Below are 17,412 nucleotides of genomic sequence, written 5' to 3' on the forward strand. Positions count from 1 at the left end.
TTCACAGCCTCTGACATGAAAGACATGACAGAGCCAGTAGTGGAGATGTTGTACTGGGCTCAAGTTAGTGACAGGAAGGACTTGAGTTCACAGAACAGTCGAGAGAGGTTGTCGTAGCTTAGGCAAAACAGTCCAAGGGCAAGACTGACCTCAGCACTGTGCCAGGAAAAAGGCTTCTGAAGCAAGGGAAACAGTCAGGAAGTTACCTGTTTTAAACCATACTGTTGTTTAGGTCTGTCACTGTATTAACATGAATTGAAACAAATTTCAGCCTGTAATAAGTGGATTGGATTTTGCCTTTCTTATCATAGCTTCAGTTATCTCTTCTTTGAATGGGTCTGCTGGTTTCAGGGGATGAGCAGTGGCACACTAAACCTCAAAGGACTGCATTACCTTAAACTGTAATATGTAGCAAAATATAAATTATTATTTAACTAATTCCGCTGTCTCTTCTTTACTACAGGTGGTGGATGTGGATTTTAAAACAGTGTGTCTCAACATCTCATCCTCAACTATTTTTAATCTGATTGCACTACGAAAGAAAAGCTGCTAATGGGATAAATGTTGAGACTTCACAAGAACTGACTTGAAGTACCAAAAGCCATTATTATTATTATTTTATTATTACTATTATTAATCAAGAAGAGCTTGAAGCTAAGTCTGTATCTGACCAGTCGTTATCATTTTCACAGTAACAGTCATGGCAAGTAAACGAAAGTCAACAACACCCTGCATGGTCTTAGCCAATGAGCAGGATCCAGATCTAGAAATGGTGTCAGACTTGGAGGAAGGACCACCTGTGCTCACACCAGCAGATAACCCTACAGCAGAGGGTGTAACAAGTGATGAGGATGTTCATGAGTGTGTGGATTCAGACAATAAGAAAAACACAAATAAAGTAGAAGGTGGTTATGAGTGTAAATACTGTACTTTTCAGACTCCAGATCTCAATATGTTTACTTTTCATGTGGATTCAGAACACCCCAACGTAGTATTAAATTCATCCTACGTTTGTTTAGAATGTAATTTCCTTACCAAAAGATACGATGCCCTCTCAGAACATAATTTGAAGCACCACCCTGGAGAGGAGAATTTTAAATTGACTATGGTGAAACGTAATAACCAGACAATCTTTGAACAGACAGTAAATGATCTCACTTTTGATGGCAGTTTTGTTAGAGAAGAAAATGCTGGACAGGCTAACTCTTCTGAGGTCCCCTCATCAGGGATCTCCATTAGCAAAACTCCTATCATGAAAATGATGAAAAGCAAACCCGAGGCTAAACGTATTGCTGTTTTCCACAATACAGTTGATGACATTCCTGGTGAAGAAAAGGGAACTGAAAATGAGCCAAACTCTGAAGAAGTAGTAGAAAACCCCCTACCGGCAGTTTCTGAATCAAAACCAAGCCATTCAGTTGTATGCAGTGCAGCAGATGTGGCTGGGGCAGTAGTGACCCCGGCACCAGTGCTTCAGCCTGGGGTGGCACAGGTTATTACAGCTGTTACAGCTCCACAGAACTCTAACCTGATTCCAAAAGTACTAATACCTGTAAATAGCATTCCAGCCTATAACACTGCTTTGGATAACAATCCTCTTTTGCTTAACACCTACAACAAATTCCCATATCCAACCATGTCAGAAATCACTGTTCTTTCCTCTCAAGCTAAGTACACGGAAGAACAGATTAAAATATGGTTTTCTGCCCAGCGTCTGAAACACGGAGTGAGTTGGACGCCAGAGGAGGTGGAGGAAGCAAGGAGGAAACAATTTAATGGCACGGTGCATACCGTGCCACAGACAATTACTGTTATTCCAGCACACATTTCGGCCTCTAGCAATGGTTTGCCTTCAATTTTACAGACATGCCAAATAGTTGGTCAGCCAGGACTTGTTCTCACTCAAGTTGCAGGTACAAATACATTACCAGTGACAGCCCCAATAGCTTTGACTGTAGCAGGAGTCCCGAACCAAACACAGTTACAGAAGAGTCAGATTCACAGTGCTCAGCCTATTGCAGAAACCAAACAAGTAGCTGCCATTCCAGCCCCTCAGCCTATCAAAAATGAATCCACACTGATGAATCCTGACTCCTTTGGCATCCGAGCAAAAAAAACTAAGGAACAACTGGCAGAATTGAAAGTCAGCTATCTTAAAAACCAGTTTCCTCAAGACTCAGAAATTGTTAGACTTATGAAAATAACAGGCCTCACTAAAGGAGAGATCAAAAAGTGGTTCAGTGATACACGCTACAATCAGAGAAACTCAAAGAATAATCATGGGATTCATCTCAACAGTGATTCATGTGCCACCATTGTTATTGATTCAAGTGATGAAATGAATGAATCTCCAACAGGAGTCACTCCACAGAGCAAGCCATCTTGGGGTACTTTTCCTGATTTCACCCCACAGAAATTCAAAGAGAAGACTTCTGAACAGCTGCAAGTCCTCCAAGCAAGTTTTCTTAATAATCCTGTCCTTACTGAGGAAGAGATGAATAGATTAAGAGCCGAAACAAAACTGACCAGGAGAGAGATTGATGCCTGGTTTATAGAAAAAAGGAAATCAAATGTCTTGAAGGAAGAGGGAGCTGACATGAATGAAAGCAATGCTTGCAGCTCAAAAGAGGAGTCTGGAGAAACATCTGTGGGAGATGGAGCAGCAGGAACAAAATCAGGGTGTTCTACTTCAAGCAAAATAGGCAAAAAATCACCAGAGCAGTTGCACATGCTCAAAAGTTCTTTTGTCCGTACTCAGTGGCCATCTCCACAAGAATACAACAAGCTGGCAGAAGAAACTGGGCTTCCAAGATCAGAAATTGTGAGCTGGTTTGGAGATACTCGCTATGCCTGGAAAAATGGTGGATTGAAATGGTATTACTATTACCAGAGTGCCAGTGCAAACAGTCTGAATGGCCAAGGCTTTGCAAGGAAGAGAGGGAGAGGAAGACCAAAAGGGAGGGGGAGAGGGAGACCTCGGGGGAGGCCTCGGGGAAGCAAGAGGTTAAATTGCTGGGACAGAGGTGTATCTCTCATAAAATTTAAAACTGGAACAGCAATCCTGAAGGACTATTATATGAAGCACAAATTCCTTAATGAGCAAGACCTTGATGAACTGGTAGCCAAATCTCACATGGGATATGAGCAGGTCAGAGAATGGTTTGCAGAAAGGCAAAGAAGATTAGAACTTGGAATAGAGCTGTTTGATGAAAATGAGGAGGAAGATGAAATGCTGGATGATCAGGAGGATGAGGAAGAAACAGATGATAGTGATACTTGGGAACCCCCCAGACACGTTAAACGTAAACTTTCAAAAACAGACTGATGCACAATTTGGAATTTGGGGGCCAAAAACCTATGAATTAGGTTTGATGTTATGGTGAAGAGCCAAATGATTTTTCATGGCCTTCAGTTTAGCAAGCAGCTGCTTAGCATCTCCCTGCCACATAAGAGTACCTGGGCAAGATGCTACCTGTGCAGGCAAGAACTGTTTGCTTTGTTGCTACAAGAGATGAACATCCTCAGGCCTGGCCTGGGACAGGGGGTTACAAATCAGATCAAGTTCAGCTCCTCCTTTTCCACACTACCGATGGGAAGGTTCATGTTCATCATACACATGACTGCTTCTCAATATTTAATTGCCTTATGTTGTTTAATTCCAAAAAAAAACCAGACACTTTTTATTTTGTTGTTGTTGCTGTAAGAGAACATTGCCTGCTTGTGAAAGAGGAAAACACAAAAACATTAGATGTCGTTTTGCAAACATCACTTCATCTGAAAGGTTTCAAGGCCTGGGTTTATTTCTTAAGGAAAGCGTTGAAAAGAGAAGGGGAAAAGTGTGACAAAAGGAACCAATGAACCTAGGGGTGAGGATTGATTGGTTTCAGAAAATAAGGTGATATCTGCACCTTTTGCATATCTTTGGAGTGTTTTGGGTTTACAGAACTTGGACTGAAGTGTTCCTTGTTGAAAATTATGAGCTAACTGAATGAGTCTGATGCTAGAAGATGCTTTTTGTTACAGTCAGTGTAATCAGTGTATCCCACATCAATCTAATTTAAATGCCTGACAGACTTGATGTAGTTAATAGTAACACTCACTTCTACCCTGTGCATTCTTTCCTTTGTTGGAAATGGTAAAAGAAATATCTATATTTGAAAAAAAAAAAAAAGAAAAAATTATTTTTGAAATCTGACACTGAGTTTTAAGGTTAACAAAAGACAAAAACTGCCTAAAAGTTGTTCAGAGTTGCCTAGGCGTTTGTAAGAATACAGAGATAAAAAACATCTTTTAGTGCTAGTAAGAAAGGTTTTCAAGTAAGTTGTGGCAATGACATGGTGTTTAATTCACCAAAAAAAGAAGTTATGTGGCTTTTAGATGCTTAGTAATTGCAAACACGTTGCTGTGGAATTGTTCTTCAGTGATAGCCCAGTTGAGTGATTTGTGTGCAGGTTTAACTGTAAAACATCCTAATTGAACTCACCACTGTGCTGATTGCTCCTAGGACTTCTGGGTGAACACACTTATTTCTGGAGGTGGTTTGATCTACCCGAACTGAACTCCAGAAGTAGTTTAATCTAATATAAAACATTCCCATCTTAAATAAGTGTATATAAAATAGAAAAAAAAAAAGCTATTTGGTCTCAATACTGTGAAGTTATAGTGTAGTTTGAATTAACAACTTAAAACAATGGGCCAAATTCACACAAATTTAGTTTAGGCAGATGTTTGGCATTCTAGAGAACTGTTACTCTGAGGAAGAGTAGTTAATATTTTTGCTACTGCCAGAATGCATTTTTAGGGATAAGTTACTTTATATTTAGATGTCAAAAGATGGTGATGAATTGGTGCTGTTGTCACCAGCATTGTCTGCTTTTACATTGGCACTAATGGATACTAGCAATCTCCTTTTGCACATCTGACAGCATCTTCTCTGTAGGCTTCTGCATCTGATGACTGATGAGGACAGATTAGTGCAGAGAAAATGGGACCTAATATCTCCCCATCTCCAAGAACCTATTCTAGAATTTTAGAACTAATCTTTCTTCTGGACTGTGATAACTCAAAAAAACCAAGAAAGCCCTGTTAGTAATGATTTTCTGAAGCAGAGGAGTAAAAGTTGGATCTGGTTTTTATATCTGATTGTGAGTGAAGCCCAGGCTAAAGTAAGAAAGGGAGTAATGTCTGACACAAAACATTGATACCCTCCCAGACCTTCCTCCCTGGACTCTTGTAGCTGCTCTTGTGCTCACAGATTGAATAAGCTCCCATGTGCTCCAGGAGGATGTTTCATAAGAAAGCCATTTACTGGGTTACCTCTTCTGTCTGTTTTGAGATTATTGGGGAGAAAAAGGCAATAGCTTATGGTATATGTCATGAATTTGATGATGAAACTATTCCCTGGCTTCCAAGGCTCAGGTTGGTGAGACACAAAGTGGCCAGCATTGCTAGAGAGGAATAGCCAAGAAACCCTCATTTTAACTTTGGAGTGGGGCAGAAGCAACTTCATGTTGTCAGCATATTTCATGGGATTGTTTATGAGTCTGCATGTGAGGTGGTACAAGAGAGATCAAGATTTGGCCTTTTCAGCATGGGGCTGGGAGGGATTCTCATTTGTGTGGTAGTACTGTGAATGATGGTAATAGCGTGCTGTTGTAGATGCCAGCAGATACAAGAAAGACTCACGCTAGCTTCAAGCTCTGTTGGAAATACAGGGTCAAAAATCTGTGCTTGCTGAGTAGGAAAGAACAAAGCTAGAAGGAAAATAGCTATTTTTAAGTTTCCAAAAATATTAAACCAAATCCTTGGGAATATGCCTCTAGCAAGCAAAATCTGGAGTTGCCTTAATCCTTGAAGTTGACCCAGAATTAATTTTCTTTAAAAAAAACCCAAAACAACCAAGCAGCTTGTCCAAATAAGTATCTCCACTTTTGTTAGCAGAGCCTTATTTAGGTTAGCTAGGAATTCTGTCTTTAAAAAATGGGGGAAAATACAATGATCCAAGTTAATTACGTGATTGAACTGGGATATTTTCCACTTTGGCAGTGTTCTATTAAATAATACTCAGCTAAAAAGGTAGGCCTTAGCACATCTGGTCTGAAAAACACAGGAAGAGGAAATACATTGTTTATCAGACTAAATATAGTTGGATGGGAGGTCTTCTTTCAGCAGAATGGTCAGAGACAGTGGCTGATGCATACTGGGCCAGATTTTCAGTTGCTGTAAATACTGAAGTTCCATGTATTCCACTGGTTATACCAGTATTTACAGCCCAATGAGAAAATTATCTCTTTGCAGAACATAAAATTGAAATTAAACCATGTGCTGTGAATCAGCTAATGAGAGATGCAGAGTCTACATATAGCATGTTGAGCTACATGCACATTTTAAGCCTTTCAGTTGTGCCACGGATGAGGAAAATCTGGGTGGGTTCAGCCTGAAGACAGAAGTTGTATGCGTTCATTATTGCCCATAGTCTGACAGTTACTCGTGTTTGAAGAGTCCTTTAATTACCAGTGTGTTTCATGTTAACAGCATGTGTATATTTGCACTGGGAGAGAGGCAAACTCCTTCCAGAGGCCTCCCGTGTCAGGACTGCCAGAGGAAGCACTGCAAGGTGTTGTGGTCAGTTGTACCTCTGATTTGTGGTCATGGCTGGTGGGAACTCAAAGCTGCTGGTAGCAGTGGTTTAGCCCAGATTCATCTCAGCCACTCTTAGGCTGCTGTGGGCACTGTACAGTCACCATGAGAAACAGGGATGGCCTGGGGGGTGGGAAGGATGTGGCACCTTCTCATTCTGCCAATCCCTGGAAACTCCCTGAATTTAAGCATATCAACAAGTGTCTTAATTTATTATTATTCTGAGCACCTCTGTGCTCATCAGCAGTGCACCCCTGCAAGCCTGGCTCCCTCTTACAGCTTATGCACACTTCCAAGGTATTTTGGAAGCCGTTTGGACTGAGTTATGCTGGCAGTTAGAAAGGAAGGGAAAGAAAATATATCTGCCCAGGAGTGAGTGTCCATGTGACTCTCTTGATTTTCCTGCATGGTAAGGACTGTGTCTAGATGAACCTGTGGTATGTTTTCTGTATTTCTGTGGAGCTTCACCTCTTAGATTTGAACTCATTATGAGCCAGGCTTCAGTGATTGTCACTGACACTGTGACAAAGAAACTCTGATCTTGCTTAGATCTTACCTCTGGGTAGCTGGTTTTTCAGTCTTCTTTGGGACCGCTACATCAGATTTCAGTTGTGAACATCAGTTCCTTTCGAGCTAAGCTAGTGCATTTCTCTTCATCTACTGTTTCTGCCAGGACTACCTGATCTCATAGTGCCAGTTGTGGTGTCTCTGGAGTTCAACTAAAGAGAGAATACAGATAATCCTGTGCCAGAATGGAGAGGGAAAAGAGCTAAAAGACGGAATGCAGTGGGGACCGGGGACAACATCCACCATCGCAGTATCGTCCTGCTTCATGGCATGTTTCACCCTCACTTCCGAATGCAGTGAAAGAGCACAGTTCCATCTTAAACACTGCTGTCTTCCCAGTATCACCTCTCAATGACCCCAAAGTTAGTATTGGAAAAAAGAAAGTCAGGCCTATATTCCCCTGGAGGTTTGAATGAGCTAACAGTGCTGGCTTGTAAGAAGTGAACAGAAGGGAAAACACAGAATCTTGAAGGCTCTGACTTTTGCTTGCCCTGCAGAATTTACTTTTCTAGAAGTTGATAAGCAAAACAAGTTTAACTCCTTCTGTTCTGACAGAAGGAGTAAATTATTACAGTCACTCCTTTTTAGCACATACAAATCTCTACCTTGTCTGAAAGCAAAGAAGAGGAAAGATACCTAGTACCTGATTATTAGAATTTAGTGTATTATCTCTAATACACTGTAGTAAGTGAGGCCATGCCTTTTTTAACCTTGTCTGGTACCATGTTGAAAACTGCTTTTTCATTACATTATGAACTGTAATTCATAATTCAGAGTTACTGACTGTAACTTTGATTATTGGTAATCACATGCAGTGTCCACACATGACATGACATCATTTTCTAATGGATTATTTGCTCACCTTGAACAAAAGCAGATTTTCTTTTTGTCACCAAGAAATGCTTGAGGCAGGCAAATGCACTCACTTCCCCTCTACAGAGCAAGAAAGGGTTTCTGGATCCCATACAAAGTGATTCATGGCTGTACACGGTCCCCGTAGGCCAGAAAGCCCAAAGATGCAGACATTCTCCTCCTCCGTTTTCCTCTGAAATGAGAGCACAGCAGTAACTCTGACAGCTGATCTCTGGCTGCTGAGTAACCAGGCTGTGGTTTAAGGTGGGGAGTGTTTTCCCTTTTGCACTTAACGGAGTACTGTGTATTCAGGCTGGATGTCAGTATTTGCATCTGTAAATATGGCAGTGCTGATTTGCATCCTCCACCTGAGTCCAATACCTGTCTATATTCATATCTCCCAAGGAGAGAAGATAATCTTTAAGCTTCTGTAGTGTTAAATATCCCTGCCCTAACCTGAAGGCACAAAAGTAGAGTGCAATTAAATATAACTATTTTCTTTAATTTATTTTTTGCTTTGAAAACAATTTTGCTTGCATTTGGTAGTAATAGAGAGATAGTATCAATGACTAGAGAAGAGTAGAACTTCAGGAATTGTTTATAATACCTGGAATGATGGTGTAAATTAAAGATGGAAAGGGCTAGTAGAGGATTCAGTTCCCTACACTGAACAGTGCTGGGTTACGTCTGTATTCTTTATCCAGTTTGTGATATCCTAGGATAAGTAGATTTACCAAGAAGCATGACACAAACTTACCAGGTCAAGTTACTTGAGGTTTGCTGATGTATTAAAATTCTGTAGGAAAATGTTTTGAAATAAGAATTTCAACAGAAGGTGAAAAATCCCCTTAATGGCTACTAACACACAATAACTCAAATTTCTGCATTTTTTTCCCCACTTCTAAAAAGGGATATTTTGAAGCACAGGTGGGTTATAGCCAGTATTTCCAGGTTTAATGGTTGGAGTTCTTGGGGATTTTTCTCCTTCTGTGGTGAAGAGCATCTGCACCTTTTCAGTGAACTGTTCTTGCAAAACCAACTAACACAACATTATAAAATGTAGAGGGATAACTGAGCATTCTGTAGCACTTTTCATGAATTAAGGTGGGATTTGTCTGATGCTTTTGAAGTCTGCACTGGGGCAAGACACTGTAAATAGTCAGCACAGCAAGGAATGCAGACCTGCTCATCCTGCATGCCTGGAGTCGCTCAGAGGAACTGCACCCCAGCTCCATTGACTTACCCTGACTTGCAGGCAGCTGCTGACACTGCAGACATCTGACATTACAGAGAGAGATCTTCCGGCTGGATTGCAGCATTGATCTTTGTGTTGTGCTTAGCAGTGGTACTGACCTCTGCTTCCAACTTGATGCTTGTTGGGAAACGAGGCCTTTTTTTTTTTCTTCTTTTATTTAGAGCAGGTAGCACTACAGTGGTGGATAAAGTAACTGATCCTTGGTTATAATACTGTGGCATAAAAATGCTTTGGGTTTTCTCAAGTATTTTAAAGATAAAGTTACTGTGTGAACATTGGACTGTGCATAACCTAGAATGTGTTAGGACACATAATATTTGTGTCCCGGTTGATGAAAGTATTTCCTTATGCTTGTTCAGTACTAGATACCTATCATGAAAGTGTCCCTAAAGAATCTGCTAGAATGACAGAAGAGTCAAGTCCTCATCTTTGCTATGAAATTATCAACCACAAGAGCTCTGCTGTGATTTCAGAATGTTCCCCCCATCTTCCAGTTTCAGCTTACAAAAGTATTTCCAGCCCTGCATAGTTGGCTATCTGCATGTATGCTTACAGTCTGTACAGAAATGCACTAAAATGAGTTGCCCTACCTGGGAAGGCTTTATATTGTATAGAAAATGTGGCACTAGGTACTGCTCTTCATGTGCACAGGAGAGTTAACAGGTGTCAGTCTCGTTTACAGAAATGATGGCGCTTTGCAATTTTCTATAATATATTGCAATATATTTAAATGTCCTGTTTGACATGTGAAATGAAATTAAGTTAATGCATTGTTATGTATTTGAAGTATGAGGAAGATGATTCACTAACAACCAGCAAGGTTTTTAGAAAGGTGTCCAGTATGTAGCTGTCTGTGTGATCTGTCTGGTGTATGTGATATTAAAGGAAGCAACAATGCTGTCACTGTTTAGAATGAAGAGTTTCTTTTGAATGATGCAATAGCTTACAATGTCTTTCCTTTGTAGCTGCCCAGTGTGGTGAAGGGGAAGCAATTCTTGAAAAAATTCAAGATAACTGGTTAACTGTGAATGGGCCTAATCTTTCGTGAAACCAAGAAAATTTTTGGACACACACAGGACTTGAATACTCAAAAGGATTGGAACTTAGTGTTGTGCCAAAGCTAAACTACTGCAGTTGGCAGTTCTGCACTGTAAATAGAAGACTGATTAAAAGACAGCTTGTAAAAAAAAAATCAAATTTTAATACAGTACGTTTTTATTCTGATACATGATGGAAACATTCAGTTTTAAAACTTTTTTGAAGAGGCTTCAGTGACCACTAGATTTTGTCCTCTTATATTTTGTTTGGCCTAATACTATATGTTTTAGTAAGATGGGCTTTATTGCCTGTGTTCTTTGATATGTGATTAAGCTTATAGCTTTGAGTGACCAAACATTTTACAGAGTAAAAGTTCTTAGAAACAGTATAATGTAACTGATATTTCTGTGTCTTATTTATCAGGCTCTGCACAAACTTGGAAAGTTGTGCTAGACTTGTACAACTCGTATATGGGAACGCAGCATACTTCTGGATATTACGAACCTAAGCCTTTGTGGCTGTATGGATCTTGTCTTTGGATTTATTTTTGTTATTTTTTTGAGGCACAGAAACGAATGGATGCTGCTGTAAAATATTTGTAATATTGCCATTATTTCTTTCTGTAGCAATTACTGCTTTTGCTTCAACAGATAAAGAAAATAAATCAGAGATAGAAAAATCCTAAAGACGCTGGTAGAAGAAAGGATCATGTGAGAACTTCTGAAAATAAACTTTGTACCAAAAATTTGAAAACAGAAATACTGGAATAAATGTCTCCTTACTCAGTGTGTGTGGTTTTAACAGGTGGTGTGGAAACCCAAGAATCATGTCTATATGAAAATGTCACAAATCATACCTTCTCAAATATCATTTTCCCTGTTACACAAAACAGAATTTCACCAATTCCTTAGATGCACTGAATTTGGAGAACTGACTTGGCTGAACAGCCAGTGTGAGGTCAGCTTCACGTGTGAGTCAGTACAGCTGCTCGTTTCTGAGCTGTTCTGCCGTGTCAGCTGCCCTGGGACGTTTGCGTGATTTTTCCCATTAGGGCAGATGCTTTTATGGTATTTAAAATATTCAGGGTGGGAAGAGTAGGGGTGAATAGGAACCACCTCCTCACTGAAGTCCCTGTCAGGACGGGCTGCTCTAACCTGTGTCTTTTCCTGAGATGAGAAGTGTCTGAGGAAAGAGCTTCTGTTGAGCTCTGTCCTCCTCCGGGGAGCCCAAGCTGCCGTCACTCACAGCCGCTCCCTGCCGGAGGCAGTGCCACTGTCTTTGGTGTGATTCATCACACCCGTCTGTTCAGCTGTTGAGCTGCAACTGGAGGAACTCGAGTCTGAGATTTTCCTGCAGGACCGGGCATTGTGTTTACACATGGATCCCCAACAAAGAAAAAGATGTTTAAAGCGAGAGAGTTGTTGCTGTGCTGTAGTTAATGTCAGTCTGAAAAGTGACATCTCTAGCTGAAGTAGTGACCTAAGCACAGGACCAGAGATGAGCATGAGTTGTCACCACAGCTTGGTGTTTGGCCAAATAGTTTTACTCGTTTGGGTAAAAAATAATGCTTTTTCAAGAATCCATCAGCTAATAAGGGAGTTATAAGAAGCACCAAATTATGCATGCAGTCACCTTTTTCTAAAGGTATCTTTTGTTTACAGTGTTATCAGCAGTTCCAAAATGCTGCAATTCAGTAGATACTTTCACAAGAGATCAGCTGGCCTTGAGTTGTTTCCCCTTTCCAAGCCCCTTCTTCCCAGCATCTTTCAGCTTACATTTGTTTTCACAACAATACTGTTAACTACTATTTTTGCAAATTTAAAATACCAAGCCACTTTGTGTACTGCCTATTTTCCTTTGTATGCCAGAAAGTCCCCTCTATAAATTGTTCCCTGTGGGCTTGGTATTGCTTTGAAATACTGCTTGTAGAGGGCCCTAGTCTCAGATAGATGGTGGTTTCTAACATTTTTGTTGGTTAAATGACTTGTTGCACTTCAAATACCATTAAATGAAATATCCGAATATATGTTTCTACTGCTATTATTGGAACTACTAGCATTGTGACTAATTTCTCTCCCATATGTGTTTTTTTACAGGTTCAGTGCTGAGCTGATCTTCATTACCTTAAAATATTTGGTAGAAGAAAGAAAAGATGGAAAAAGGGAATGAAAGTGTGTGTCACACGTAGTTGATTTGTGTCTTTGGGTGAAAATAAGGTCAGTGTTGGCAGTAATTCTCCTCTTAGTTTTCCTAAATGAGAGCCAAAAAGGAAAAACCATAACTTCAGCAAAGCCTGTCTTAAGGGACTAGCAAGGAAGAGAGCCCACAAAATAGCCTGTAATAATGACGTGTTCTGAACCAGAGATGGTACAAATAGTATTGCAATTGTAACTGCTCTCAGTTCTGGAGTTTCCAGCAGCTGGCCAGAGCCTCCAGATGAAGTCCAGCTGCAGGAATTTCTGTGCAATTTCTGGGCACGCGCAACATGCAGAACTGGAGCCCCACAGATGCCCTGTTACAGAAGGGGTTCATCATTTTTCCTAGAGATACCACAATGTTAAAAACTGCATCACTGATGCAGTTAAAATGTAAGTTTTACAGTTTTCTTTGCTCTAAATGCATTTCACTTGCAATTATTGGGGGAAGGGAGCAGTTGTGGGCAAAGTCCATCCTGGATTTCTGCATTTTGTTTGCGTGTGTTCATTGAGCAGTGCTTTCCCTCTGCTGTGACTCACTTCCTTCAGGCACTGCTACTTGTATAAGGCAATAAGAAGACATAGAAGCTGAATTTAATAGCAGTTGCCACTAGTCCTCTCCAGCAGTGCAAAAGCTGTATGGGAAACGAGGCACTGCAGAATCAACCGTTCGGTTGTTTCCCATGTGGAGGCAGCCTCCATATGGAAAAACAGAGCAAGGTCTGAAAAAAACTGTGAGTTGCGAGGCTCATTGAAGGGCAGGTCTGAAGCCCTGGGTTTCTTCAGTGTAGCTTATTTTTTTCTAATTCTTTTGATTTGTTTCTCTTTGTTCTTGCTAGACAGAGATATTGTAGTAAGTCAGCTCAGTTTATTCAGCGTTGTTGCAAAAAAGGTCTTAAATTATGTCCTAGAGGAGTTGCCACCAGCATTGCTTGGTTCTGCCCAGTCCTGAAAACTGCAGCAGGAGAGTTTTAACCCAGAGAAGTAACAAATCCATTGTGGTCTCTGTGGCCTGGTTTCATCATAAGTAGCAATTAAGCAACAAGCATAACAGTGGTCAGGGCAAGTTAATGAGTTCAGAAAAACTGATAAAACTGAAAAAAGGGTGTAGAAGAAGGCATACAAACCTTGCCATGCCCAACCCTGGGACTCTTGGCTGTTTTTCCACTTAGAGCAGTAGATTGGCAATGCCACCCTTTGCCATGACTTTTGTATTCACAGACCATCAAGGTACAACTCAGTGCTTGCACTGCATGGCTGAGTGAAGCAGTTCAGACACATGATCATATCAGTACTGGAGATGTGTAAGCTTGCCTGGGAAGTTCACTGCTTTAGGATTCTTTCTAGCACTTGATCACTTTTTTCTTTCTATCTTTCCAGAAAGGTTTTTTGCTCTTTTCTTTTCATCATCTTTCTGGTCAAACCCAAGGGTGTACTCATTCTGCTCATCATTTATCCTACTAGACAGAAAATAATTGCAAAACCCATTACTAGCTGAACACATCTGTGTGCAGTGCACCCTTTTGGCAATAACAACTTTATTGGGCTTTGTGAGGCCTGAGGGAGAGGGATTATAGCCTAGTTAATAGGTCTTGCCAGGGGCTTGAAAGGTTGCACTGTCTTAAGGTAGAGCAGGCAAATGATCCCTCTTTTGGGGGATGCATCTTCTCCTGTCTGTCCTAAGAACCCCTAAGAATCTTTTGACTTCTATTAACAATGAATACTTCACTCTCTTTGATTTCCACAATGCTCCCCTCACCTCCCCACTCAATTGTTGTTGTATCAAACTAGAAATAGAACTTACTGTCATCATTGTCAATTATGCTAGAGTTCATCTGAGCTCATCACAGCTTTTTGTTGTTTGCAGTTTGTAGTAGTGATAACCTGTCTGCCTCAAACCATGAAATTTTATTTGTATTACCCTCCTAATAGTCATAGACAACATCCCCTTATGTGTGACATCATGCAAAGAAGATGAAAGATGGTTTCTGCTGTAAAGACCTTTTCTTCTAAATAAAAGGTAAGAGACAAGGACATAGTGAGACAATGTCAGCAAATAAAGAGCTGCTCCTCTTCTCCTTTCATGAACGTGTTTAGGGAAGAGCATATGTTATGACTATCCAACAAGAAAACTAATCTTCCCTCAAGGTATGAATATTTCACAATGTCTGGAAGAATCCACTTAATTCAGGAGCCACCCCATCCTTTGAGGGATGCTGCCTGTGGGCCTTACTTGGCCTCTTCATTACAGGCAGCTCTTTTGCTTTGAGAACTACTCTCTCTTCGTTTTTTCTCCAAAGGCAGCTGCTTTCCAGTATATTTTAATAAAGCCATGTGAGCTGCATTATTCCTGGCCAATGTGTGTGGGTGGTGCCTACCAAGATAGGGCCCTAGCTGCCGACTGAGGTTTCTTGTTTCTGCTGTGTGTGCTTGATGGTCTCTGAAGCCTTTGTGGTGTGTCTGTGCTGGCGTAAGAACCACGTGGCTAGGACCAATGGAGGCTATCACAATACAAGTAACAACATCAGTAATTAAAGAAACACTGGAGGAAGATTCTTATTAATTAATTTTGCCTCAGAGTGGACAGGGAAATGGGGAGAAGAAGGGCGTTAGACAAACTCTGTCCTCCATGCTGCATTTTCTTTTTCTGGCCAGAAGATTCAGGCAATAGGACAGTGTGGAAAAGCCCTGGCTGTCGCTGGAGTTGTGTTCACAACACAACTGGGCTGTCTCTGAGCACCCTGACTGCAAGATGAAGCACACTGGCCTACCCAGTGTGCCCCCGCTCACCCAGGGTGAAGCTGGGTCACAGCCCCTCACCGCTGCCACGCTCGTGTGAGCAGCCACAATGGCTTTGCTGATGCACAGAACTCGCTTGGAGGCCACAGCTTTACTGGAGCCCACTTTCATTGGTCCAGTGTTCATGTGCCGAGCTGGTGGCTGGCAGTGGAGTAAGACCTTGGCTGTCTTAAGGGAGAGACTCATCTATAGCTTCTTTTTATCCCTGAAGCTGCCTACACAGAGCAGTTGCAGCAGCACGAGTTCTTGTAGGGCTTGTATATCTGAGCTCTCAGCTCTCTCAAAGCTGCCTCTTCCAGGGATGATGTTTTCTCCTCTGTGAAACCAAGGCTAACAGCATCAAGGCAAATCATGCCATGCAAACGTGGGCAAACAGCTTTACTTAAGTACAGTGAGAATTTGTTTATTCTGGCAGCTATACTGATGACTTGGATCTTGGGGGAGAAATTAAGCAAACTTCCAGTGCTGACAAGGCAGAGGGATTTCTTAAAGTTGCATTTTTTCATTTCTGTAACTAATATATGAGGAGCTTTTTAAATGTCTTGAGGGGAGTCAGGGGCAGGGGAGAGCCAGGCAAAGAAGAAATGAAGAAGAGAGGCAATACTTTGCCCATGACTTACTGAAACCACAAGTCAGCTGCTAGGCCCCCTGTGTGGCACTTGGGAATCGTGGCTCTCCTATCACTGATTTACCAGACAAAGGCATTCCCTGCATTGCAACACAGAGCCTTTTGTAGACCACATTGGTATCCTCAGAAAAAGTGATGGTCAAAACCCTCAGCCCTGGAGGACTCTGCAATCCAAGCTGGCAGCCAACCAGCTGCTGTGGGATTTGCCCCTGGGAATGCCTTGCGTTTTGTGCTTTCCTTTGAGCTGTGGCCAGTTTCACTTTGATTGCTCATGTTCCTTTTTTTTTTTTTTTAATTTTCTTTTTGATTTTTGTTTATTTGTCTTTCTGGTTTTTTGTGCCTTGTTCATCAGACTGGTGTGTTGCAGCATGACCTGCACTCCTGTAGTAGGGGGAAAGGGAACTTGTGTGTCCAGTGTATGTGAGGAGCACTACAGGTGCTGAAACTGTTCAGACACTTGTGCCAGCCTCCACAGTCTGACCCCCGAGTGCTTTGCCTGCCTCTCTGCAGGAAGGAGGAAGCCAGATGGTTTTGATGTGCATGTACAAGTGACTGTCCTCACCTACTCGATACTTTTAACAGAAAGACTGAAGCTGATTCCTTCAAGACTTAATTGCTGAACAGTTTCCTCTGTGCTGGAGGGCTTGTTTGCCAAACAGCAAGTTTACAAGCAAAAGAAACAACAATCTGCTTTTATTCTTCTGATCAAATCCAACTACCAAAGCTGAGTTTCTACCCTGGCATTTTTGCCAGGTCATGCTACATCCAGTCACAGCTCTGCTGGTGTGGAAGAATATTTTAAGCAATTAAAAAAACTAACAAAAGCAAACCACATGTTTTACATGTCTTCTAGAAGGAAACCTTTAAAATCATCTATACAAGCACTACTTTGGCCTCAAAAGGTGTTTTGGTATAGACAAATTCATTAGTCCGTTTTGCAGGCTAAGGAAGTACTTTTCAGCTCACCTTCTCCAAACATGAGTGGTGATTAGATGGGACAAAATGGACCTTCCTGGATGGACGGCCTGGAGAGAGGAAACAGCACAGCACAGCTGAACCCTTAAAACACAGCGCACTGCACAGCAGTACCATGAGGAAGGGCAGCAGCCGGGGCACGCAGAGCTCTCAGTGGGCGGCCGGTGCCTGAGTCTTGACATCCTGAGGGGGGTGTGGGGTCAGTGCTCGCTTTGCTGCGTCCCCGTTTTCCATAGCACAGTGTAGGATCTTCTGGGAAAGCCTGTCGTGGAAAGCCTGAAATTTCACAGAATCACAGAATTTTTAGGGTTGGAAGGGACCTCTGGAGATCATCTAGTCCAACCCCCTGACAAGGCAGGGTCACCTGGGGCAGGTTCGCATCTTCTGCTTTGAGACAGAAGTGAAACCAAATGAAAAAGTTACCAAAACACATTCCCACTCACCCTATGCACAGTCACTAGGAC

General features: G+C 41.6%; 1 protein-coding gene and 1 long non-coding RNA gene across 6 annotated transcripts in view; one reads left to right on the plus strand and one right to left on the minus strand.

Moving 5' to 3' along the window:
- ZHX1 (zinc fingers and homeoboxes 1) overlaps positions 1–11,137 on the plus strand; it is a 28,078-nt gene extending 16,941 nt beyond the window's left edge. For 3 of the 5 annotated variants that reach the window (XM_068181705.1, XM_068181724.1, XM_068181715.1), the window contains one exon: positions 464–11,137. In XM_068181705.1, coding sequence (XP_068037806.1) covers positions 701–3,325 — 2,625 coding nt within the window. In that variant the 5' untranslated portion in view covers positions 464–700 and the 3' untranslated portion in view covers positions 3,326–11,137. The remainder of the gene's footprint in view (positions 1–463) is intronic. The other 2 variants (XR_010996394.1, XM_068181731.1) reach the window with 2 other exon arrangements.
- Positions 11,138–15,834: 4,697 nt separating this feature from the next.
- Positions 15,835–17,410, minus strand: LOC137469216 (uncharacterized). Its single transcript, XR_010996402.1, has 2 exons — positions 16,940–17,410; positions 15,835–16,354 (listed from the first exon to the last, which is right to left on the minus strand). It is a non-coding gene; the product is annotated as an uncharacterized lncRNA (long non-coding RNA).
- Positions 17,411–17,412: the final 2 nt, after the last annotated feature.

This window comes from Anomalospiza imberbis, chromosome 1 (genome assembly GCF_031753505.1).
Source record: "Anomalospiza imberbis isolate Cuckoo-Finch-1a 21T00152 chromosome 1, ASM3175350v1, whole genome shotgun sequence".
Taxonomy (NCBI): Eukaryota; Metazoa; Chordata; class Aves; order Passeriformes; family Viduidae; genus Anomalospiza; species Anomalospiza imberbis.